Source organism: Dipodomys ordii, unplaced genomic scaffold, assembly GCF_000151885.1.
Source record: "Dipodomys ordii isolate 6190 unplaced genomic scaffold, Dord_2.0 Scaffold83, whole genome shotgun sequence".
Taxonomy (NCBI): Eukaryota; Metazoa; Chordata; class Mammalia; order Rodentia; family Heteromyidae; genus Dipodomys; species Dipodomys ordii.
Window position 1 is genome coordinate 6,489,145 of NW_012267299.1, and position 26,777 is coordinate 6,515,921.

At 37.2% G+C, this 26,777-nt stretch overlaps 1 protein-coding gene across 1 annotated transcript in view; it reads right to left on the bottom strand.

Moving 5' to 3' along the window:
• Ndufaf2 (NADH dehydrogenase (ubiquinone) complex I, assembly factor 2) overlaps positions 1–26,777 on the bottom strand; it is a 113,455-nt gene that overhangs the window by 14,674 nt on the left and 72,004 nt on the right. The window contains exon 3 of the mRNA XM_013025280.1: positions 24,016–24,056. Coding sequence (XP_012880734.1) covers positions 24,016–24,056 — 41 coding nt within the window. The remainder of the gene's footprint in view (positions 1–24,015; positions 24,057–26,777) is intronic.

The window sequence follows — 26,777 nt, forward strand, 5'->3', positions numbered from 1 at the left end:
TTCCTTTCAATTTACAAGTTTAATACTATCTCAGCACATTAAGTATGTTACCAGTGAATTATAAATCTATCTATAACTATCTAATCTTAGAGTTGGATGTTTAGTAGACATTTTCATTTAAGTATGACACTGAGACTCAGAAGACTACCTTAAGGTCACATAATTAGCCTATACTTGAAACAAGAGTCTGCCTCCACTGTGTTCTCTTTTCCTACTAATTACTGCCTCATACAGCTCTCAACAAGCCGCACATATGGCTCAGCATATCAGTGCTATCTAACTCAAGTGTTTCCCCAACCCATGGCAAGTATAACTCATTTTTCTGTCTCTTTTACGTGTAAGGGAAAGGGAGGAGAAACAAGCACCAAGACAGCCAGCTAGCTATCCACTATATAAGTCAATTATTACGCTCAAAACAGTATCTGTGACATATCAACTGCATACCAGTTGATGGAATGAGAGAAAGAGTTGGGGGAGGTTAGGAGCCCAGGGGAAGTTGGTTGCTACTAGGATGTCCTCATGATAGAAAGCAAAGGCCTTTGCAAAAATGAAATGTACAAGATGCTTTGTCAAAACAAACGAACTTTACAAGTTTGACAGGGGGCAGGGAATGGGAGGACAGGGATGGGAAGGGGAAACAAAGGAGGAGGCAACAATGCTTGATAAGAAATGTACTCATTCATTACCTTGCTCATGTAATTGTAACCCCTCTGTACAGTATTTTCACAATAAAAAACTTATTAATATACAAATAAACAACAAAGAAAGAAAGCAACACCTTGGCCAGCAGTGGCTAAATCATTAAAACTGTTCCTACTTTCTCCTTCCACCCTACATCTGTATCCACCTAGCACTATGTCTGATCAATTCCTCTTTCAAAATGTATCTTAAATGCACTTGTCCCAGCATTCATTGCAGAGTAATCTTTCATGCCACTTTCAACTCACAAACCTTTAATGGGTTCTTAAAAAAAAAACAAAACACCTCAAATTTGCTTTTGACAGATAGGGAGCTATTCTAATGAGATCCTTCTTTAAAAAGACTTCCTTTCCAGCCACAATGAGTGCTGTTACCAGGCAGCCTGCAGCAGCCCACAATTTTAGCATGTATCCCAACTGCAGAGAACTGTCTTTCTGTTGGTTTCCTGGGGCAGCCCATGTCCAGTGGCTAAGTGAAACAAACAGGGACATAAGGGCCTAGTCACACCAACCAGGAAGGAACCCATGTAGGAAGACTTTCGATAAGCAGTACTTGCTCTAGGTTCCTCACTAAGTTGGCTAAACATGTGCTGGGGCTGTATAACTCTTGGATTTTGTCCTGTGCACTCTATTTCCTTCTGCTTCCCTTTATTTGGATAGCTGACTAATATCTTCTACCCTCAACTCCATCTATGTCTGCTTCTGAAGAACCAACCTCGACGAGGCTCCAGGTGACCTGATTGCTGACAACCTCTCCAATCCCATGGTATGTCCCTTTCCCCTTTGTCAGCTTCACTGGCTTCTTTCCTATTTTTCAAACATACCGCACTTCAGCCCCTTTTTGCTTTTGGCCAAAAGGCTGGATGAGACTCATGCTTAAGGGAAGACTAAAGAAGATAGCATCCTTGGCCAAACTACCTAAACATTTCTATGGTTCCATAGTCAAAGCTATACAATAGAGTATAAGAAAAGAAATTTAGTGTCCATCCTTGTTTTATCACCCAGTTCACATTTTCCTCCTATCACTGCAGTTATCTATCTATCTATCCATCCTTCCTCTTTCTTTCCTTTCTTTCTCTTTGTGTGTGTGTGTGTGTGTGTGCTGGTTGGTCTTGGGACTTGAATTCAGGTCCTGGGTGCTGTCCTTGAGCTATTTTGCTCAAAGTTAGCACTTTACCACTTAAGCCACAGCCCCACTTCTGGCTTCTTGCTGGTTAATTGGAGATAAGAATCTCAGGGACTTTCCGGCCTGATCTAGCTTCAAACCATGATTCTTGGATCTTAGCCTTCTGAGTAGCTAAGATTAAAGGTGTTAGCCACAGGAATCCAGCTTCTATTCTTTTATAAAATAGGTAAACCTCCCTCTGTCTCTGTCTGTCTGTCTGTCTCTCTCTTTCTCTCTCTCCTTACACAAAAGGTATTGTCAGCTGTTTTCTATGATCTTTTTTTTTTTTTGAGGCACTGAAGTTTGAACTCAGGGCCTACTACTTATGCCACTTTGCCAGCATTTTTTGATTCTGTTATTTTTTAGATAAGGTATTGGTTTATGTTCTGACTAGCTTGTATTTCAATCTTCTTATTTTTGCTTCCTCATGTAGATGGGATGACAGGTACACATCAACTCACCCAGGTGAGATGGAATCTTTCTAACTTTTTGCCTAGACTAGCTTCGAACCATAATCCTCCAGATGTCAGCCTCCAGAGAAGCTAGGATTACAGGCTTGAATCACCACTCTGGCCTTAGTTTTCTCACCTGACAAGATGTCATGAAGATAATTTCACAACAGTCTATCTTTGTCATTCATTTTCAGCCTTTTCGGATTCCATCCTATGGCCACACTTGGCTCATTAATAGAACCAATTACATATTTTTTCCAATAACTTTGAGTGGATTTTCAGAAGTTACATTGCTAGGGCAGAAGACAGATGCACATATATTTTGTTGACCATAAGGAAATGGGGTTTTACATGCCCTTTTTGTATTTTTCTTTCTTACTGCCCCCCATACACAGTGTCTGGAACAATGCCTTGTACATAAGAGGTAATCCATACAGACATGATGAATGAATGCATTTGGCTCTGTATGTGCACTTATTCACTGGTGAATGATCAGATTAAGTTTGTATGCTCTAGTGGTATTACAATTACAACTTTAAACTTAAATCATTATTAAGCAAGTAATGATGTCTTATTCCATCATTACTAAAACAAATTCTGGTTCCAAATGACTTTATAGCCTTCTCTTTGTAATCCTGAAAATGCCTTTAGATACCAAAAATTGAGAAAAGATAGTCACAGATTTGTTCTCTTGGGAAGTGATGCTAATTGAAAACCAGTGTGATAGATACTTTTGAAAATTAAAAAAATTATTTCTCTTTTTTTTGGTGCATTCTTCACTTGTCTACCATTAGATATAAGTTTCTAACTTTGGCAGAGGGTAAAAATAAGAAAGCTTAATAATCAGTAATCTTTTTTGTGGAATGCAACCACTATTTTTTAGGCAGTGTTAAAATGATGGTTAGATTGTCTGTATAGTGCACATTAAACAATTTGCCAATGTAACACATCTTCAACAACAGCACAAGTGTGATAGATTATAACATACCCTCTTCCATAGCATCTATGAGTGAGTGAAACTTGAAAATAGGTGACTGACATCTCTGAAAGCCTGTTGGTGGTGATTTTCCAAACTGGCAGGAATGCTGTGGGAAGGTAGATGGGTAAGTGATTATGAAACTCAGGCTCTATCATGTATCCTGCCTAGGCAAGCCAAGCATTTCCCTTCCTATTATGAGATTGGAGAAGGTAGGTATAAGAAGACTGACGCTAAAGCATAGGGTGGGGGAGTGGGAAGAGCGGGAGAAGGTGGCCCTGCTATAGAAGTACAGAAATGACTATAGCAGCATTAACAGTACCACCAGCTGTAGGCAATGTGGTAAGCTCTGACAGGCAATTGGGGCAATAACTATACTGGGAGAGGAGCAGAATTCTCTGAAGAGTAGTAGCTGATGAAACCAGTTGAAATGGTATTATGGGAAGGAGAAGAGGTAAATGGGAGGAACCACAGTAGCATCTCTTCTCCTTAGAGAAACTGAATAGACTAGGATATTAATTAGTATTTCAGAATGAGGTCTAAAGTTCAGGCAATCAAGTGTAAGCTTACGTGAGTATTAATGGAGCCAAGCTTTCTTTAGGATTGGTGCCAAGAGGCAAAAAAAAAAAAAAAAAAAGGTTCAGCGATGTCCCAGATGCCCCACTGATGGAGACAAGATGATGAAGAGTCAGGTGAGGAGTCTCATATGAGTTGGGGGAAGGTATCAAAATGGTCATGGGTAAACAAGAACACAGGAGAAAGGGAAACAAAAGCAAATGAGGAGCACATCAGGAAACCAACCTTTCAATACCATTGAGCATCTATTTTGTGACACAAACTGTTCTAGAGCCTACAAATACTGCAGCAACCAATCAGCTCTAACGAGGCTTAAATTCTTATAGGAAGAGACCAACTACAAACAGACAAACTATAAACAGCTGACTGTCTGCTGTGGCCATATACTCATCATTTAATCAGCCCACTCTTTTGTCTGCTAAGAAACAGGAGACATAAAATAGCAGGAGAGTATTTGCAAAAGGATAAACAGCTTCAAAACATTTTCACCCCTTTCACAATGTTCTCCCCTCCCCCCCTTTTCAAACTGCAAATTGCCTTCTCTTTTCCTACAAAATGCTTTAAAAAATAAACATAGAAATTGCTATACTTTTATATGTACTGTTAGTGTAGAAGAGGGCTGTATGTGTAGCTCAAGCAGCAGAGTGCCTCCTTGTAAGTGCAAAACCCTGGTTCAAACCCCATTACTGTTCCGTTCCCCCCAAAATAAGGTAGATACAAAACATACTGTTTTATGAGCTGCTTTTCACTCAGTATTTTCAGATATATATTATCCTTAATGGCTATTAGTTGCTAAACTTCCACTGTACAGGGAATGTACTGTATTCCTATACCTTCGTGATAATATACCATAGTTTTAAAAATTATTGTATTTAAATGATAATCCAGTTTATTGGCAAAAATATCCATCTGGTATGAAAACAGAAATCGTTTTGTAGAAAATATTATTAGTGAGGTTATTTTCAACAAACACAAATGAAATGAAATGTTTTTATGATAAACTGCCATGTAACTTGGCAACCATCAATAATGCAATTAGTCTAACTTTGTAGGGGAGACAATTACTGAAATCTTATGCTTATTTGTCCTCACTAAATATACCTTCTCCCTGTCTGTAAAAGAAAGACTGTCAAAACAGATAATTATAGAAAGGCTAGAAGTAGTTTGAAAGAAGACAAGACTTGCAATAAATACTTTATTTTCCTTCTTACTAACTCACCTTATATCCAACGTGCAATATGAAAAATATTTAACTTCCATTAATGCTTATCAAGAACTACACAGATTAAAGATAACTAGACAACTTTTTTTTTTTTTTTTTTTGGCTAGTCCTAGGGCTTCAACTCAGGACCTGGGCACTGTCCCTGAGCTTCTTTTTGCTCAAGGTTAGCACTCTACCACTCGAGCTATAGATATACTTGCAGCTTTTTCTTTCTATGTGGTACTGAGGAATCAAACCCAGGGCTTCATTCATGCTAGGCAAGCATTCTACCCCTAAGCTACATTCTCAGCCCTAAACATCAATTTTTAAAGTCAAATATTTTTCATACTGTCAAAGAAAAATACATAATTTAAAAAGATAAATTAAGCAAACATATAGATTTAGGGCAATTATTTTAAGAAAAATTGCTTCTGAGCTAATTATACAAAGGATATATAGAATTTAGGTCACACAGGATTTAAAAGGTAACTAAGATAACCTATGTAATCAAAATCAAAAGAATCAATTAGCAACAAATATAAACAGTTATTTCTATCCTTCCTTCCTTCCTTCTTTCCTTCCTTTCTTCCTTCATTTTTTTGGGAACTGAACTCATTGCCTTGTGTTTCCTATGCAGGTAATCTACTACTTGAGGTACATTCTCAACACATTAGTAGTCATTTCTAAATGTTCAGTAAATTGAGACTATCACAGTGAATACTTAGCCAGCAACAGGCTTATCTTACACTTTGGGTGATGTGTCCAAGTAATCTCAAGATCTGATAATTCTAATTTTTAAATTAATTTACCCATGCAATTTAAAATATAGATTTTATTTTTATTTTTGTAGGACCATTTAATTAAATATTAAAGCCAAATTATTAATGTGGGCCTTGACTCTAAAAGTTTTAAAAAGATTACTGCTTTTAAAATAACAAATACAAGTACCCAGCTTCAAATTTAAATGATGCAAAAGGATTTAGAATTTTCAAAACAACATTCCTGTCCCACATGCTACTTATCCTCTCAGACTCAACCACTGTGTTTTTTTAGAGATGCTTTTTTGAAATACAATTTTAAGTTTTCTTAGCTATCCAAGAACATCATAAAATACCACGTGAGACTTTAATATGATATAACATTAGTCTACTATCCAAAGGTATATTGCTGTAATGGCCAAATTAAGGGCACAGAAAGAGAGTTGTCAGTGGTTAGGTGATGAGAATTACAAACCATCAGAGGGTTTATGAATGGCAACAATCATAATTCAAAATATGTGTCAGCAGGTAGGTAATTTCTGATTCTATTGATACCAAATTCTGATATCAAAGTTTTCTCCTAAAAACAGTGCAAAACAAAAATAGTAATTGAGAAACAAAGTAAAGATAATTTAGAGCAAAACAAATTTTGAGATGGAAGAGTTAAGACAATAAAAATGAAACTTAAAAACCATTATTATAGAACACTGTATCTCCAAGATAAAATTCTTTTGTAATCTTACATTTGAACAGAAATTCTTAGAAATTGGAGACAACACCTATTAAAAAACAAACAAATATAAAATACCAGGCAGCTTAAAGCAAGCAAGAAAAGAAATAATAAAATAATTTACATAACTGCCTTGTTAGGTTAGTCCAGGAAACTGCTAGCTATACCATCAAAAGAGCAGGATAGCACTTTTTAAATATTTGCTAAGCTGAAATGAGGTGGATATTATGACTGCCTCTTCCTCATAATGTTATTTTGTACCATCTGGCAGATCACTTTCTAGCAAGAAGAGAGCATTCAGCAAGGATACTTAATTTTCTTTTAAAAACTTAACACATTTTTCTGATTATAGATAAATGTACCCTTGACACAACGAACTCAAAATATATAAAAGCTTAAAAAAGAAAATAGCAATCAAGCCGGGCGCCAGTGGCTCACGCCTGTAATCCTATCTACTCAGGAGGCTGAAATCTGAGGATTGCGGTTCAAAGCCAGCCTGGGCAGAAAGTCCGTGAAACTCCATCTCCAATAAACCACCAGAAAACCGAAAGTGGTGCTGTAGCTCAAGTGGTAGAGTACCAGCCTTGAGCTGAAGAGCTGAGGGACAGTGCTCAGTCCCAGTGTTCAAGCCCCATGACCAAACAACAACAACAAAAAAACAAACCCACCGAAACAGAAAATAGCAATCAATTAACCAATCAAATATTTCCTTCCAGTGTTTTTACACATACCTAGACTAACTCCTTAACAAAATAAAAGCCAGCCAGGTACTAAGGGTACACGCTTGTACCCTTAGATACTCAGGAAGCGGGTATCTAAGGATTGCAAAAACAAACAAACAAACAAAAAACTAAGCTCATATACCATATTTTGTAATTCTACTTTAAAAAGTTCCTTTTACATGGTTTAAATAGGTTAAACATGGAGCTGGGAAGGTGGCTCAGTGGCAGAGTGCTTGCCTTGCATGCATGAGGCCCTGGGTTTGATTCCTCAGCACCACATAAGCAGAAAAAGTCGGAAGTGGTACTGTGAGTCAAGTGGTAGAGCACTAGCCTTGAGCTGAAGAGCTGAGGGACAACGCCCAGGCCCAGAACTCAGGCCCCTCAACCGACCAAAAACAGGTTAAACATACAAATATGACATTAAATTCTGGAAAAAGGCCAAGCCAGTTAACTAATTAGATTCACATTTACACCTCCATTGCTAATTGTGATAACTCGTTTGAATTAAGGCCTCCAGGGGTTAATTAACCAGTAGCATTTATCTATAAGAGATAATGTACTTAGATTTTACAAGTGTGAGCAAATTTACAAGCCTCACATTTCCCAATAAAAATATAAAGTCCAGTAAACTTCTCCCATCAGGGGTTGTATTAATCTTAGCCTTAGTTATGAATTGTGGGCTAGGGATGTGGCTTAGTAACTGGTCATGTGCTTGGCATGTGGTCCTGGATTCCATCCCCAGTACCATAAAAATAAACAAATGAAAATTGTCTTACAAAATAGAAGCTCAAATAAAATAGCAATTAATATGAAAAGTATGCTAATACAAAAACTTTGTAAAGTATGCTAAAATGAAAACAAAGTAGAAAGATGGATTCACATTATCATAGCCTAAAAGTTAATGCCTAAAAGATTAATGACATTCTTGTAAGTAGAATTTTTTTCACTGGTCATACCTTCCTGACCAGGAAGACTTAGAATTCCTGAGCATTCCAAACCCAATAGCCTTCAAAGCAAGAAATGTAAGTAAAAGCTAATTATCATCATGTGATACTTTTGTGTGTCAACTGGCTATGCTGTGGTACCCAGGTAACTATATACTTCTTGGGAAAGAAATTATTCAACTCCTGCATGAGATAAACTGCAGGTATATCTATAAGATAAGCCAAGCTTGTTATTGAAAAATTAACCTCTCATGAACCTGGGCGAGTACTGAATAACATTACAGAATTTCATTCCACTAAGATGATTCTGGCCACAAAAATTCCAAGCATATCACATACACAAACACAATTTCAGTAATATTCCTAAGGAACATACCCATTGTGTCCTGGCAGATTCAAAGTGCACTCAAATTACAAAGTGGGCCTCGTGAATTTACTTCCTTGGTACTGACCATTTGCATGTTGAGCTCGTGTCTCCTGAAGAAGACAGGTGCTCTCTCCTTTTTTTTTGAATAAGTTTTTTTTATTGTGAAAATACTGTACAGAGGGGTTACAGTTACATGCAGTTACATGGGCAAGGTAATGAGTACATTTCTTTTTTTTTTTTGGGTCCGGTCGTGGGGCCTGAACTCTGGGCCTGGGTGCTGTCCCTCAGCTCTTCAGCTCAAGGCTAGCATTCTACCACTTGAGCCACAGCGCTTTTTTCTTTTTTGCTTATGTGGTGCTGAGGAATCGAACCCAGGGCCTCAGGCATGCAAGGCAAACGCTCTACCACTGAGCCACCTTCCCAGCCCATGAGTACATTTCTTAACAAGCATTGTTGCCTCCTCCTTTGTTTTTCCCCTACCATCCCTTTCCTCCCACCTCCACAACCACAATCCACCCCCCCACCTGAATTGTAAAGTTTGTTTTTCCACATAGCATCTTGTACATCTTATTGTTACAATAGGTCAACTTGCATCCCTATTTAAACAATGTGTTTTTCCCTCCCCCCCCCAAATTATACCAACATCAGATACAGTGAAAACAGGGGTTATACCACGGGGGAGGGACATACAAAGCAAAAAAAAAATCACGTGGTACTTTATAAATATGTTAGAAACAATAGCAAGAAAGAAAAAAATAACTTGGTAGAGCTAACAGCGTATGAATGGACCAACAGTAAGGACATGGTACTGAGAGAGTGAAACAGGAAAGGAAAGACAATCAGAGTAAAGTTGTACTCTGCTCACTGCTCTGGGCCCTTCTAAGAAGGTGTGTCATTATGACTTAACTAATTGTGTGGATGTGTTGTAAATGCTTGAGAGGTGGAAAGGGAACTTCCATACCTTAGCCCCAGTCCGTCCCTGGGCATATTAACCTTCTCATGCTCTATGTTCTTTCCCAGAGACATCCCATGCCATGGGGCCAGGGAAAAAACAACACACATCCAGCAGAGTTGTTGCAAGGTCAAATTCTGTGAGCAGCTGGCTGAGGACAGGACGATTTGAGGCATCTCATATGGGGCTCTTGGGTGCTTGCTTCTTTTCTCATTGAGATTGGGTATTTAAATATCATGTTGACTTGTGGGGTAGGGGAGGTAAACTGGGAGAGAGCAAAGGAAGGGTGACATTGTCCAAAAAGAAATGTACCCATTACCTGATTTGTGGAATAGTAACTAATCTGTATACCACCTTTATAATAACGATAAAATATTTAATAAAAATAAATAGCTGAGCACTGGTAGATCACGCCTGTAATCCTAGCTACTCAGGAGCTGAGATCTAAGGACTGCGGTTCGAAACCAGGCCAGGCAAGAAAATCTGTGAGACTCTTATCTCCCAAAACTATTCAGAAAAAGCCAGAGGTGATGTAATAGTTCAAGTGGTAGATAGAATGCTAGCCTTGAGCAAAAAATACTCAGGGACAGCACCCACACCCTGAGGTCAAGCCCTACACTGACAAAAAAACAAAAAATTAATTTAAAACAAAAACAAACACAAAAAACCTAACCTTGCTGAGCACTGGTGGCTCATACCTATAATCCTAACTATTCAGGAGGCTAAGATCTGAGGATCCTGGTTCAAAGACAGCCCAAGAAGAAAAAGTCTGTGAAAAACTTATCTCTAATTAACCACCACCAAGTCAGAAGCAGAGCTATGGCTCAAGTAGTAGATTGCCAGCCTCAAAGGGAAAAAGCTAAGGGAGAATGCCCTAGCCCAGAATTTAAGCCCCTCTACTGGCTCAACAATGACGGAAAAACAACCAACCAAACAAAAAGACCCCTAACCCCACTTTAATTCCATAACCTTTTCAATTTGGATCAAAGCCAGTTTTTACAATCTGAATGAGTCTTGTCTTAGTAAATGATGACACTACTTGGAAGGACAACTATTCAGAATATGTTTAATATATACCTAGAATAAAAAAAAATCTTTGACCAGGTGCTGGTGGCTCACGCCTGTAATCCTAACTACTCAGGAGGCTGAGATCTGAGGATCACGGTTCAAAGCCAGCCCAGACAGGAAAGCCCCTGAGACTCTTATATCCAATTAACCACCTGAAAACCAGAAGTGGTGCCATGGCTCAAGTGGCCACTTCACCTCAAGTGGCTTGCCTTGAGGCGAAGAGCAGAGGGACAGTGACCAGGCCCAGAGTTCAAGTCCCATGACTGACACACACACACACACACACACACAATCTGAGCAGAAATCTAAAAGCAATAATAATGTTATTTATACAATCTATATATAAAATCCTTTATATTTCATTCCTCAAAAGAAAAAGTTCAAAATTGTGAGAAAAAAATATGTTAAAAATAAACCAAGGGCAAGCTTGGTCTTTCTGAGAATGGCAGATCCTTGAAAGTTACATACTCATTCTTAGTAAGACCATGTACAACCAATGTTTTGGAAACCACAAATATTTATTAAAAACCAATATAAATACTTCTAGAATAGTTGATAAATAGCCAATTAGAAAGACAGAATAACTTTTTGCTTAATAGCACCTCACTCCAGTTAGAATGGCCGTTAATGGGAAAACTAACAATAACAAATGCTGGTGGGGATGTGGCCAAAAGGGAATCCTATTACAGTATTGGTGGGAATGTAAATTTGTTCAACCACTCTGGAAAGCACTCTAAAAGACTAAACATAGAGCTTCCCTATGACCCAGCAATTCCACTCTTGGGTATTCACCTAATGGACCAAAAACCAGGCCACACTAAAGACACCAGCACATCCATGTTTACAGAAGCATTTTTTACCATAGCCAAAGATAGAGAATCAACCTAGATGTCCCTCAGTGGACGAATGGATCAAGAAAATGTGATACATATGCACATTGGGATTCTACTCCTCCATCAGAAAGAATGATACTGTACTTTGTAAGGAAATGGAAAGACTTGGAAAAAAAATCACATTAGGCAAGGTAAGCCAGAGCCAAAGAAACATAGGCTGCATGATTTCTCACATTTGTGGGAACTAGAATGTGCCTATAAACCTACAAGTAAACACACAGAATGACTAAGATAATAAATAATGATAGGACATGAAAAATTATAAAATCTTTAGTCACTAACATGCAGAGGCTAAAGGAGGCTATGCATAGGAATGGTGAAAAAGGCTCAATAGCCATGGACAGTTAATCATATTAAATAATATTCTATGAAATGAACTCCAAGAAAAGAGAGACATTCTTTAGTTGCCATTGTTGCTGTTTTTTTCTTTTTGTCTTATTTGTTTTTTTGTATTTGGGAAGACACATAAAAGATGAACAAGGATGAACAAATAAAACAGTGATATCACTAGACACTATGTGGAAAATGAGTATCTTATGGGTGGGGATGGGAGGGATGGGAGGGAAAAACTGAGAGAGAGCGATGGAAGGGGAGACAAGGTTCAAAAATAATCAGGTACTGATTGTACTTGATTCCTGTAACTGTAACTCCTCTGTATATCAACTATACAAAAGCAAAACAAAAAAAAGAGTAAAGATTCAGGAACTCAAAATATTGAAATGATCCACTTTTCCTTGTAACTACAGTTTCCTAAAAATGCAATGCATAGTCTCTTAGTTTTCACAGAACTGGACAGGTCACTACCAAAGAAAGTACATAAAAAGAAAAGGGATGTTACATCAATAAATTTGTTTTTATATTAATTTTTAATAAAACAGAGGAAAAAATCAAGTACAGTAATAGCAGTGGTAAAATCAAATAGTTACAAAAGTGCTCAGCGGTTGACAAGTGTTCAACGCAGAGCTTCAGGTACTTTTAATTTGAGGCAGCTGTGCTCTTTGCCTGATCAAAGACAGCCAGAAGTCAAGCACATGGTGTTCATGCCTGTACTCCCAGCGACTTGGGAGGTAGAGATTGATCAGCAAGATTGTAGCTTGAGGCCAGCTCAAAAAAGTTAGTGAGAACCTATCACAACCAACAACTAGGGCTGGGACACACAAATAGGAAGAATGAGGTAGGTGGGGACAAAAATTCTTTGAGAATCTCTAAAACATAATTAAAGCAAAAAGGCCTAGATGAGGCATGGCTAATAGGTTAGAACACCTGCCTAGCCATTGTGATGCCCTAAATTTAATCCCTGACCCAAAAAAAAGTTGGAGGAGGGGACCAACACAAATGAACTGTTGAACAGTGGTTTTCTATTGTATGTGGCAGTAAACCATGTGTTCTGTCTTGGAGAAATTCTAATAGTTTAAAAAAATAAAAAAAAAAGGATGCTGAGCAAGCTCAGAATACACCTTATCCAGCCTTGGAAGTATAAGATCTGGTATAAGATTTCAGTAAGATCCAGTTTTTTAACAATGTTTTCTCTTGACAACTTTAATGTATCAGACTGCTATATATAAGGGGAAAATTATACTAAAACACTTTAAATATAATTTAACAGTGTGATGTCATATTTATCTAGGACAGGTTTGTATGTGTGAAAGAAGTGTACAGAAGAAATTACGTTAGCTGTTAAGCACAGTATTGGGTGCTTGATGTCAAATAATTAAACCAATAGTAAACATATTTAACACTAAGACTTTAAAAAGAAATTCCAAAAAACTAAGTCACACTGATTTGATCTCCATGCATATTGCTAGGAAAATTCCTTTAGAGATTTGGTATTTCCAAATTTGAAGAATCTTATTTTTATTTCATTATGCTACTTCTATCAGGAACTTGCTCTCTTAAAAATCTATGTTTGCAAAATGCTGAAATAAGGAAACAGGTTGACCCATTGTAACAATGAGATGTACAAGACACTATGTTGAAAACCAACTTTACAACTTTGGGGACAGGGGGAGGAGCTGGGGAGGGAAGGGATGGTAGGGGAAAAACAAAGGAGGAAATAACCATGCTAGATAGAAAATGTACTCATTACCTTACTCATGTAACTGTAACCCCTTTGTACAGTATCTTTATAATATATATATTAATTAAAATATATTAAAAATCCATGTTTGCAAAGTATCATTTCATTCTTTTTAAATAGAATGTTGTGTAAAATTAAATATAGCTAACAATATCTATCTATCTATCTATCTATCTATCTATCTATCTATCTATCTATCTATCTATCTATCTATCTATCTACCTACCTACCTACCTATCTAACATCCAATTTAATGGACCAAAGCCTTCAGTCCCCTTTAGAATTCTCCTGCCCCAGAGGTAATTACTGTCCTAGGATTCTTGTCCATCATTTTCATGCATGCTTTAAGACTTTTGCTATACTCCTGCATATCCAGATCCATAAAGCAACATCAACAGTGGTTCTTTTAATTTTTGCACTCTTGCCTCCTAAGACTTTTGAAAAATGTCGGATTACCTTGCACATTTCAGTTGGCACAAATAATGGCAAAGGATGCATTTCTGGTAGGCTATATACTGAATGCATGGCATACATATAATATTGTATATATACACCCACACCCATATACACCTGTATGTGGGTGTGTGTGTATATGTGTGTGTGTGCATGCACACATATGCAAAACCTTGGAGCTACAGTTTAGCTTATTCAATTTACAGAAAATATAACTTAATTGGCAAAGCTAGTCCTCATTGTCAAACCCAATCAGCCAAATCTGACTTACTTTCTCTCAGAGAAAGCCTGATTTAATTTTAAAATTCAAATAACTGTGTCCCCATGACAACTTTCTCGCTCGTGAATTTAAAATTTTAAGATAATAAATGGATAGCTAGCTAGATAAGCAGAGAAACTCTAAGTCATGGAGCCTGCCATAAGCTAGTATCCTGGATGAAAGAAAAAATGTGTTGTCTTCTTTAATAATTTTTATTGAAGCTTTCTCTACTTTGCTCTTGGGGATTCTCTCAGGTAAAATTCCCTTTCCAACTGTTTCTTTGGTGTACTGGAGATTTTTAAACCCCAAGGCAAAGAACCATAGTAAGATTGAATATGGACAAGGGGTAAGCTTTCTTTAAAAAAATGGGACACAGATGAGTTGGAAGGATGTCAGATGAGAACTGGCAGAGCAGGAGTTCTCAGGTAGATCACTTTTTAATGGAAGACTGCATATGCAAAGAGAATATAGAAATTGGTTTTTAAAAGCTTTTCATATTTGCATATCTCATAAAAAGTCTGCAGGCCCAGCAATACTAGCACCCAATTTGAAAGCCACTGATTGGCAGCAGGGTTGGCCAACACCTTCCTGGTGTTTTTATTATTGGATCCAAACACATTTACTCATTTATGTTCTGTCTACAGATGTTTACAAATTTCAATGACAGAATTAAGTAGCTACTACAGAGACTGGCTCATAAAGTTTAAATATTTACTACGTGGTGCTCTACTGAGAAACCTTCCAACCTCTCATCCACAGCATTTTATAAGGTTCTAAACCTTTCACTAAATATTTAATTTCTATTATATTTTTCCCCACAAGAGTTTCTTGTTTATTCAATTTTCCTCCTCTTGTGTAGCATTACATTCTTGTTTCTCTTAATCTCTGAGGAAAGCAGTAAAGTTTTTAAGTAGTTTTATCCAAGTTGCCTTTTCCTGTTTATTTGTGTGCATTTCTGTCTATCATTTTTTAGATATTCTCCTCAGATGTTGAGTACTTCTAGGTAAATCTGCTTGGCAGGTCTGATACCACAGATGAGATGTGTAAACTTAGTTTCACTGTAATGTAACTTAAGTCCTTCATCCAGGCTGTTCAGTTTGTAGAGAAATTTATTCTATTATCCTTCCTGGGGCAAGAAAGCCTATATGGAAAACAAATCTGAAGATCCCATTTTCAGTTTGTACATGCTCACTAATTTTCTATTTTCAAGTTCTCTATTTCCTGAAGTTCTTCAGGAAAACAGTACTGCACAGTCTGCACTATTTTCTATTTCCCAAGAATAAACTTCTAGTCTTTGACTAAATTGGGAAGAGGTCGTTTACTGGTGCACATTATCACAAAGACAATTTAACAGCATCTCTTCCACCCAAGTGATATAATGATAATCTTTATTATAGGTTCGTGTTCAAACTTAGCCAATTATCCCAACACTGTCCTTTATAGCAAATTTGTTTTCCCCCATCAGGTATCACACTTTACATTTAGTTGTCATGTTTATTGGTATTTCTTAGTTGTTTATGACACTGACATGACAGGTGTGGTGTTTCATGAAATCTCAGCCAATTTAGGTTTTTCCAGGTTGTTTTTGTTATGATTAGATTCAAGTTATGCACCTTTTGGAAGAATACTCTATGAATTATGTCTTAGTCTCAATACCTTAAACAAGAAGGAACGCAGTGTCAGATTTGCCCTACTTGGTAAAACTTCTAATTGCCTCATCTGTCTCCTAGAAAGATGCTTCCCTCTACCCCTTTTCAGCAAATATATAATCTATAAGGAGATGGAGATCATATAAACAACCCAGTACTCCAAAAATATAAAACAATGGTTTTAGTTGTTTTCTTTTGTCGGCTGTGGGGTTTGAACACTGGGTCTGGGTGCTGTCTGTGAGCTCTTCAGCTTAAGGAGAGCGCTCTACCACTTGAGCCACAGCACAACTTCTGGTTTTCTGGTGCTTAATTGGACATAAGAGTCTCATGACTTTTCCTACTGGCTTTCAACTGTAATTCTCAGATCTCAGCCTCCTGCGTAGCTAGAATTATAGGTGTGAGGCACCAGCTCCTGGCTTCACTATATCTCTTATTCTTATTTTTCTGCCTGGGCTGGCTTTGAACTACAATCCTCAGATCTCAGCTTCCTGAGTAGCTAGGATTACAGGCATGAACCACCAGAACCCAGCTGGTTTTAGTATTTGCTAACGATGTTTTCCTAAATCAATTTTTATTGTCACATTTTAAAAATGGTGATTTTTCCAGTTCTATTAATTCATCTACATTTATGGCATCTAATTGCTTCCTAAACACATTTTCTGCCGGATTATAGGTTTTCACACCAGCTCAACCACTCTGTGAATTTTCTGTCACTGCCAGAGACTGGGCATTTTGGAGTTCTCTGGTTTAAATGGGTTATTTCTGGGCTTTCTCCCCCCTACCAGGTTAAGATTCCCTCAGTTTTCCTAAAGCTGTCACCACTTGTCCATCTGCTTTCCAAGGGTCCAAATCAGTGCTCCTTTATTTGTTTTTTCTTCACCTTTTCAATCTTCTCTGACCTTGTGGGATTATACCTGTTAAGGTAAATTGTCATCTTCATTAGACTTGAAAAAGTAAACTCATGTGCTAACTACCATCTTCACCTGAATGCCACTTATTCTCTCCCTGCTTCCAAACATTGTATCAAGGCTATATGGTATGAAATCTATAATTTGCTCTTTTCACTCTGTATCGTGTTTTGAGATTTATCCATTTTGATACATGCAGCTTTCATTTATTCATTTTAAATGAAGGCTGTCTGGTGCCAGTTTATACATATGCTGCAATTTTCTTATCAGTTCTCACTACATTCTAAAAAATTATATTATGAAGTTTGGTGTGGGGTTTTTTCCTCAAGAACATACATCCAACTTTTTATAATTCTGAGTCAATAGGGATATAAGATTAAATATGCAAAATGTCAGTCTTAAGACATTTCAATTTTGTAACTTATAAAATGAGTTTATTAATATTGAGCACCAAAAAACTCAATAAATGTCAGTTACTTGGAGACAACATGAAAATGGGTCTCAAGAATTCAGAAATAAGTTTTTTTTCCCACATTTCTTTCTGAATGTGACAAACCACAAGATCCACACATTATATAGGCCAGAACCAAGCCAAGAAGAGAGTAAAACAAAAGAATATGTTACAGGGCTAGCAACCTTTGACCACAGTGTAACTACTGTCATAGCAAAAAAGAAATGTCAATCAGAATAAGAAAGCAAAGAAAAAACAAGCAAGAATGAAAACCAGAGACAAATGTTGGCAATCCATAAAAACACTGTCCAGGAGAGCAGAAGCCTTAATCAACACCTGGAACTTTCTAGTCCAGCTGACAGGGCTATTTCTAGTGTTGAGAGAGATATTGGGAATTGTGGCCATTTCTGCTCAAACATTTGTATTGCTGTGGGTCAGTCTGGCTCTGTGGTGAGGTGTATGCGACAGCAATGACGCACACAGCATACAGACAAAGCAACTTCTGATTTTTTTTCCCTTTGCCAGTTTCATTGCTTACTATAAATCAATATAATGGAATTTTGGCAACCTCTTCAAATCCACATGCATTTTAGTTAGTGCGATATTGTTTATAGTCAAATCACCCTGGACAAGGACAACAAAGAGTGTTTAGAGCCTCTCCCCAGATTTAAGAACATAGTAAATTAAACAAGACTACAATGTATGTCTACCCATCTGCCCAACCTTCCCTTATATATAGAGTCACCATTTTCAACAGCAGTCTTTTTTTTTTTTTTAATTTTATTTATTTATTTATTTTTGGGTCTGGTCGTAGGGCCTGAACTCTGGGCCTGGGCGCTGTCCCTCAGCTCTTCAGCTCAAGGCTAGTGCTCTACCACTTGAGCCACAGCACCACTTCCGGCTTTTTTTCTTTTTCTTTTTGCTTATGCGGTGCTGAGGAATGCAAGGCAAGCGCTCTACCACTGAGCCACCTTCCCAGCCCCAACAGCAGTCTTTACTGCTTCCTAAGATTTCCTCTTCCTTTTTATGGAGCATGAGTGTTTAAAATGAAGTGGGCAGAGTGCTTATACTGTAGATTTCCTCCTACTATGTATAAATACTTGGCAACAAATTAACTACTTTTCCTTTCCTTTTTTTTTATTCTTGTTTTAGCAGTTCAGGGTTTCAAACTCAAGGCTTCCTGCTTGCTAGACAAAGATGCTACTATCTGAGCCATACTCCTAGACCAACTTTTTTTTTTTTTTGCCAGTCCTGGGGCTGGGGGGGACTCAGGGTCTAGGCACTGTCCCTGAGCCTCTCAGAGCTCAAGGCTAGCACTCTACCACTTGAGCCACAGTGCTACTTCCGGCTTTTTCTGTTTATGTGGTACTGAGAAACTGAACCCAGGGCTTCATGCATATTAGGCAAGCACTCTACCACTATGCCACATTCCCAGCCCTGTCCAGCTTTTAATTTATTATTATTATTTTTAATATAAGGCTTCACACACTTTTGCCCAGGTTGCTCTTGGATCATGTTTTTCCTACCACAACCTCCCATGTAGCTGGGATTACAAGCATGGGCCACTACACCTGACTAATAAAACTTTTTTTCAAAGACAAGTTTATCCTTTTCAACTATTTTGTTGGTCTAAAAGGAAGAGTAATTTTTTTTTCTAAACACTATCAGTGGCCTCTAATGAAGTAAGAGTCAGGACTAGGAAAAATCTACTTCATTAGTTTGTAAAATATGGGTTGACCTTGTAGTGCACTAATGAATAGGTACTGAACTATACTGACAATCTGACAGTTAAATATAAATGTATATGAAAAAAACTACAGGCAAACTTTAACTTGGAAATACATTCAGTTTTACAGGTTGCTTTATAACTAATGGAAATCTAAACTTATTTGTTAATTCAGTCTATAAAAGCCAGTATATATAATAAGTCAGGCTCTGTGTTAGATGGTTGTGGCAAATGATTAAGTAATAACTACTGTGCTATCTCACTTACAATACAGACAAAGAAATTTTAAAATTAAGCTTCAAGGGTTTACAGGTATCCAAAAGAGTGTACTTAAGAAAGGAATGATTAATTCTATAAGTTGAGAATTTCAGGGGGAAAAAGTTAAGAAAAACATGTTAGAATCTTAGAGAGACTTAAAAGGAATTAAACATGAGAAGAATATGTCTGGCAGCTATGAAAAAGAACACGTTAAACCTCAGAAAAACATAGTTGGGGGTTCTTTGAAGAGTAGGGTAGACAGAACAAGGACAAGAAGTCAATGTGATAAAACTGGACTGGGCACAAATCAGAATGTCTTGCATAGTGTAGCAAAGAATTAGACCTTCAATTGGTCAGACTTGAAATTAACAAGTCCATATTCAAGGTGTCCAGGAGGGAAACTGTTGGCTCATAGGGCAAATGTGTATCAGAATCTATAACAAACTGTTAAGTTTCAAATATGGTTGTATTATTTTTACCTCAACCAGTGCCATAAGTTGCTTGTTATGGCTGTTGCAAAGTTTTAAATTTTATTCATTTAGTGGTACTTCATTGTGGTCCTTCACAGGGACTAGAGATACTGTGTATCTTTAAAAATGCCTAGTGGCCATATTTATATTTTATAAAGTTTTTTTGTTCAAGATTTTTGCCCAATTTTATAAGTTTCGTATTTTCTTTTTTTATTATAGAGTTGGGATGGTCTTCATAGAGTCCTAACACAATTCCTTTGTTGCATACATATACTATGAATATCTAATAGGTTTGCAAGCATAGAAGACTGTTTCTAATGAATGGATATAAACATTAATAAAAAGATACAAGTAGACATTATGTACGCCTATAGTCTTACCAATCCTTTTCTACATTCTTGACAAAAAGATCAAACATGATTATCTTGCTTCTTGATCAATCTATGTTGTGACACTACTGGTAGAAAGATAAAGGACAAAGGAACATGTTGAACTGCCCCAAGAACATAAGATCAAGAAAATCCGGGCTCTGGCAAACTCTGTAGCTCACATAAATAAATTTGTAAGGAAATGAAAGGTATGATAGGGAACCTATCAATTGAAAGACACTTAAAATATGTATTAAGTTTTTACAAAATGAGAAAGCCTAAATTTTAACATATAATTGTGCGAGGAAACTATGTGAAGAAATGACTACTACACAAAGTTCAAAGCTTACAACTATAACCCAGCTACTGAAGAGGCAGGAGTGGATCAGTCTGAAGCCATCCCAGGCAAAAGTAAGACTGTCAAAAACAAAGTAAAACATAAAAGGATGGTGTCCTTGACAGAGCATTTGCTTAGCTAATGCAACACTTTGAGTTCCATCCTTAGTATACCCCTGACCTGTAAGAAGTTCAGAATTGCTTTTGTGGGGAAGCAGGATATTGTGACTGGGATGGAATTTATGGCTCTGGAATACCTGGCAAAATTCTATTTCTTGACCTGGCTGAAAATTCAATTTTTTCTTGTGTGTGTGTCTTTTAAAAAATGTTTGTTTTATATTAGTTTTTTTTCTTACTGTGATGTATCTAGAATCTAGGATTGAAGAGTTTAAGAGTGATAGGAGTAGAATGATATTTTGTGATAGGGAAAACTAAAGTGTGGCTATAGAAATGGCTGCTCACTTGAGGTAGGGAGAGTACAGTGGATGAGGAACTGAGCATCTGGGACTTGGGAAGGCACTGCAGGGAGAAGACTATAAGCCAGGTCCTAATCTCCAACATCAGAGTGACAGAGTAGCCTAGATGTTGGTAAAGATAAAAATGATTAACAGGAAGCTAGGCACAGGTGACTCATACCTGTAATACTAGCTACTCAGGAGGTTGAGATGTGAGGATTGAGGTTTGAAGCCAGCCTGGGCAGGAAAGTCTGTGAGGCTCTTATCTCCAATGAACCAACAGAAAAATCTGGAATTGGCTCTGTGGCTCAATGTGGCAGAGTGCAGCCTTGAGTGAAAGGGCTCAAGGACAGCTTCCAGGCCCAGAGTTCAAGCCCCATGACTGAACACCTCCCCCCAACCCCCGCCTCCAACCCAAAAAATAAATGATGATCAGATACACAGAGATATACTTAGAATCCCAAGGTTTCCCATTCCCTTTAGCTCACAAAATGTTAGGCATTTTGAAAGTGGCTAAGAAAAGCATGGAATAGTTGAGCCCACTTTCTTTCTGTGATACATGGGAAACTGAGCACAACTTACACTATTTTCAGGCACACATAGGCTTCACTTGAGGTTTTATAGCACAGAAAGTTTCTATGAAAATATTGATGGTGAATGCTAGTTAGCAAAGAAATAGATTCCTGAAACAGTAAAGGGAAGGAAAGAAAAGTGGGGCATGTGTGTATAATAGGAAGAGTAGAGAGGAACGTAAAGAATTTTGTAAAGCCCATGTGGAAAAGCTTCTTTTGAATAATCAAAAATAATAATGAAGCCTGCAACCGAAGATATTACAGAGGTAAAGGAAGAGGCAAAAGTCAGACAAAAGCGAGAATGTATCTCAAAAACAAAATATAATATAAAGGGCTGAGGTATGGCTCAGGTACTAGAGCATTTGTCTACCATTGGTGAGACCCAGGTTTAATCCCAGCAGCATGCAAAGACACACACACACACACACACACACAGTACTAGAGCATTTGTCTACCATTGGTGAGGACCAGGTTTAATCTCAGCAGCATGCAAAGACACACAGACACACAGAGACACAGAGACACAGACACACACATACACAGTTACACAGAGTTACGGATGGAAGAACCTGGCTCCTGAGGTGCTAGAAACTTACAGGTATGGTACCCAAGACATGATTACTGCAATCATTTTCATATCATCAGCCTGAGTATCAATAATTCCATGAAGAATGTTTTGCAAGTCCTGGGATAGGGAAAGTACTTTTCCCTGTGAGAACAATATCTTTTATTATGGCCTGAGGAAAAAGAATCAGGCTCCTCTATCTATTTCATTTCTATAAACTCCAGGGGATACTTCTGAATCTTGGTGCAATTAACATTTTCCAAAACACTTTTATTCCAAAGTTTATTGGTGGTGAAGAGGGGCTCAAGCCAAAGAAGCCAAGGAAGAACCAATATAGAAAGCTAGAAATGGCCCAAGAGGTGTACATTCAGATTTTGGCCAAATGGGCTGGATCGGGAGGAATAGAAGCAAGAAGAAATAGGTGTGACAATTGATGAATCCTATTCTGAACAAGTGGGGGGCTGAATTCTAGTGCCATTTATCTTGTCATCAGGGTTTGCAATAGTCAGGGAATAGGGGACATCCCAGATGATACAAAAAAGGGAGTATCTCCAGGTAGAAAGTACACAGGTCAGTATAATAATGAAGTTGGGAGACTCACATTTATGAAATACACTTATTTCTTACACACATGTATAACTCACATATAACTCATATAGCACATATAACTCTTTAAGAAGTTGTTTTCAAATTAAAAGCATGAAGTAATCATGTTTATGCAACAAATATACAATAGTATTTTATGCTTCTCTGAAACAGTAAATTTTTAAGTTTTAAATAAAAATTCAACTCAACTATTATCTAGTGTTGTGTCATTTGCTAATTACATATTTAAAAGTTCCTTGGCTACTTGATACGGTTAAATATATAATAATTAGGTAAGACCAGGAGATTCAGTGTTTCTCAAACTTTCCAACCAGAGCATGTATATCAGAAGAGAAAATGCTGGAGACAGGGAAAATCACCTGACATAAGCTGCTGTATGTCTAAGCTTTCTAGGGTCCCATTCCCTTCCCCATCCTGTGGTTGTAGGAATTGACCCAGGGGTTTTACATGCTAAGTGCCCTAGAAGCTAACATAGTAGCTTAGCTCTTTGGGCAAGCAGTCTACCACTAAGCCACATCCTCAGTGCCTTGTGCAGCCCTTTAAAACAAAATCTGAAGCCTGGTGCTGGTGGTCCACACCTGTAATCCTAGCTTCTCAGAAGTCTGAGATCTGAGGATAAAGCCAGCCGAGGAAGAAAAGTCCATGATACTGTTACCTCCAATTAACCAGTAAAGGTCAGAAGTGGAGGTATGGCTTGAGTGGTAGAGTTCCAACCTTGAGCAAAAAAGCTAAGTGACAGTACCAGGCCCTGAGTTCACCAGGCGAAGTACTAGAATAAAATAAACAAATAAACAAGCAAAGCTGCCTTGGCTAGGTCCAAACTCATGATCCCCCTGCTTAGGTTTCCTGAGTAGTTAAAAATACAGGATGTATTACCATGCGTGTTTTTATTTTTAAGTTTTTATTACATCATTCTAAAATTTACAAGAGCCGGGCACCGGTGGCTCATGCCTGTAATCCTAGCTAATCAGGAGGCTGAGGAGGTTCATGGTTCAAAGCCAGCCTGAGAAGGAAAGTCCATGAGACTCTTAATTGGAGAACTTTAACCATCTGAGAACCGGAAGTGGTGCTGTGGCTCAAGTAGTAGAGCTTGAGCTGAAGATATCAGAGACAATGCCCAGACAGAGAGTTCAAACACCATGACCAACAACAAAAAATGTATAACATTATAGTATATTTATACATTGCTTTATTATAAAATATTTAAAATTATTTCTGTGGAGTGAGTTTAATACTTTGGGAAGATGTGTCATAATTTGTTTGCTGAGGCTTCGTGTGTCCTTAAAAGCTCAAACTCTCAGTTCAGAACTAGAGAATTATAAACACATGGTGTTCGCATACTTCCCATGTATAGTCTTACCTCCATAGTAGGTGGAGTCTTCCTTGTCTTTCTAATCCAAGCTAGAAAGAAAAACAGTACTTAAATTCCAGTTCTCTGTAATGTATATGAACATTTTATTTATTCATGCTAAAAGATAACTTTTTGAACATCTACACTGTTTGAAGTATTGGAGATATAATAGAAAAGCAGACAGATGAAGCCCCTCTGCTACAACAGCAAACATATTCATGAAGGGAATTCTGAAAATAAACACAAACAAGATGGCAAGTGGTAACTGTATCATGAAAAAATTTAAGACTGTAGGGAAGATACAGAAAGGACAGTTTCATAGTTTAGAAAACCATGGCTCAGAATCATCTGAATTCAATTTAGCATATTTACGACATACAGGTCAAATCCAAATATAGTGTACTTCAATGTCATAATTATTTTATTTTGGAAATCTGAATTACTAATTGTTCAATTTATCAAGGAATGGACTTTAATAAGAGATTTTTCTTAGGATCTGTTCCAGCAAGAGTTACCTCCTCTGGCTGGGAAGAATCATCAGGCCTTACCTCTCATACTTAGGATACAAGCTGCAAGGAGCAGAGCAGCTCCTGTTGAGTCAGTACTATGCCCTCAACTAGAGGTTATATAGCAAAGGGAAGGCAGCTCTCTAGGGAAGTTATCTAGTGGTTCTAGTGTCAAGTATGAGCCTAGCTGGTTCATATTTTAACTCTATTACTTACTAGCTATGTGGAAAGTTATATAATTTTCTAGTCATGTGAAAAACATAAATTATAATGCTATCTGTACTGTGAGGTGGTTGTGAAAGAAAAGTCCACTTACCTGTCTGACTTTTTTTTTCAGTCTGACTTTTATAATCAAGAACTAACTAAATGAAAAACCCAGATCTGCATGGCTACACATGTGGAAACAAAAGATTCAACCATGGGCCTAAGGTTATTTATTTTCCTTCCTTTCTCTTTTCTTGCACAGACCCAAATATATCTCTCCAATGTATTTCCAACTGTGTCTGAATTTCTACCTTTATTATTCTTCCTGTGTTCCCTTTCTCATTACTTTTCACTCCTTTTTGGCCCAATGCTACTCAAAACTTGAACAGATTTCATATAATGTCCTTTGTTAGGCTGTAAGGTTGGCAAGGCAGGAAGCACCAACAGGTTTGTTTGTTTTTTTCTACTGCCAACTGTCTTGAAAGAGTAGGTTACTTAATGTGTGTGGAATAGGACAACTATAAAAATACTCTTGTATTAGGATTTTGACTTGTATCGTTCCTCCTGAAATTAGCCTCCTGAGTAGCTAGATATACAGGTATGAACCTCCAGTAACCAAGCTGTGTTCATATTTTGAAATGGTTGCAAAAAGACCCCATTTTTTGTGTGTGCCGGTACTAAAGCTTGAACTTAGGATTTGGCTTTTCAATCAAAGCTGATACTTTACCACTCGAGTCATACTTCCAGTTTTGGCTTTTTGTTGGTTAAATGGAGATAAGAATCTCAAGGATTTGTCTACCTGGGCTGGCCTCAAACTTCAAACCTCAGACCTCAGCCTCCTGAGTAGCTAGGGAGGAGCTACTGCCACCCAGCTAGATTTTTTCCCCCCAAAAGAACACAGTATTTCATAACACACAAATAATATCAGGCTGAGAAAGTATAATAATGTAATGCACACTTTCTAGTATCATAACAAAAACAAAATAACAACTACTATTACAATGAATCTACAAAATAGCATTTTCAATTTTTTTGTAAGGTTGGAAAAAGATACTTCAATTGAATTCAAATTGTTTTTTAAAGATTCTATGATATAAGAGAGATTGGGAAGACTAGTATATGTTTTCTAAAATTTATTGGTTTATAATATTCATTCATAAATGTGGGAATGTAATCAATCTAAATATTGAAAGTATTAAAACCTACTTATTCACAGTCCAGATATTATGAAAATATACAAAGACTTTCTTTGCCTTCATTTTATTAATCACTTAACAATTTTTGTTTTATATGGATATAAAAATTCAACTGACTATTGAAAAATTAAACAATACAAATATACAAGTTTGTATATTTATGATTCTACAGTAACTAGGCACTTGAATGTCTTGAGATAATGGTTGATGGCACTATTGTTTGTTTTGAGTCCAGTAAAGGTTAGAGCAAAAAGTGTTCAATATGATCACTCATTTATATAATCTGATACAAACTTTTACAAGTGGTTATTATAAAGCAATGGGAAATGTCCTGTTGAAAGTAGGCAAAGGTCAGTAAGACGAAGGAATAGAAAAGACATTAGTATTAAATCATTACTTCTTTTAGTTTAGTTTTGTTTGTACTGGTACTGGGGCTTGAACTCAGGGCTTCATGCACTCACTTGGCTTTTTCACTCAACATTGATTATCATACCTCCACTTCCATCATTGGTTAATTGGAGATAAAAGTCTCAAATCTCTCTGCATACTCTTGCTTCTGAATAAAATCCTCAGATCTCAGACTCCAGAATCCAGAATCCAGCTAGGATTACAGGCTTGACCCACCAGTGGCCAGCTAAAATAATTACTTTTTAAACCTTAAGACATCTGAAACAGAAGCTCTGTCCAGTTATAAATTATATAACTATTTTGCTATTGTTTCTTATATCTGTAAGGTAAATTTTGAATCAGTCCTCATTATAATATAACCATTTAGCAAGGTAACTAACTAGACAGTTTATAACTTGAGATCCTTAGTTTCATCAGTGCTCATTTACATTCTCATCAGTATGTATGACTTTCACTG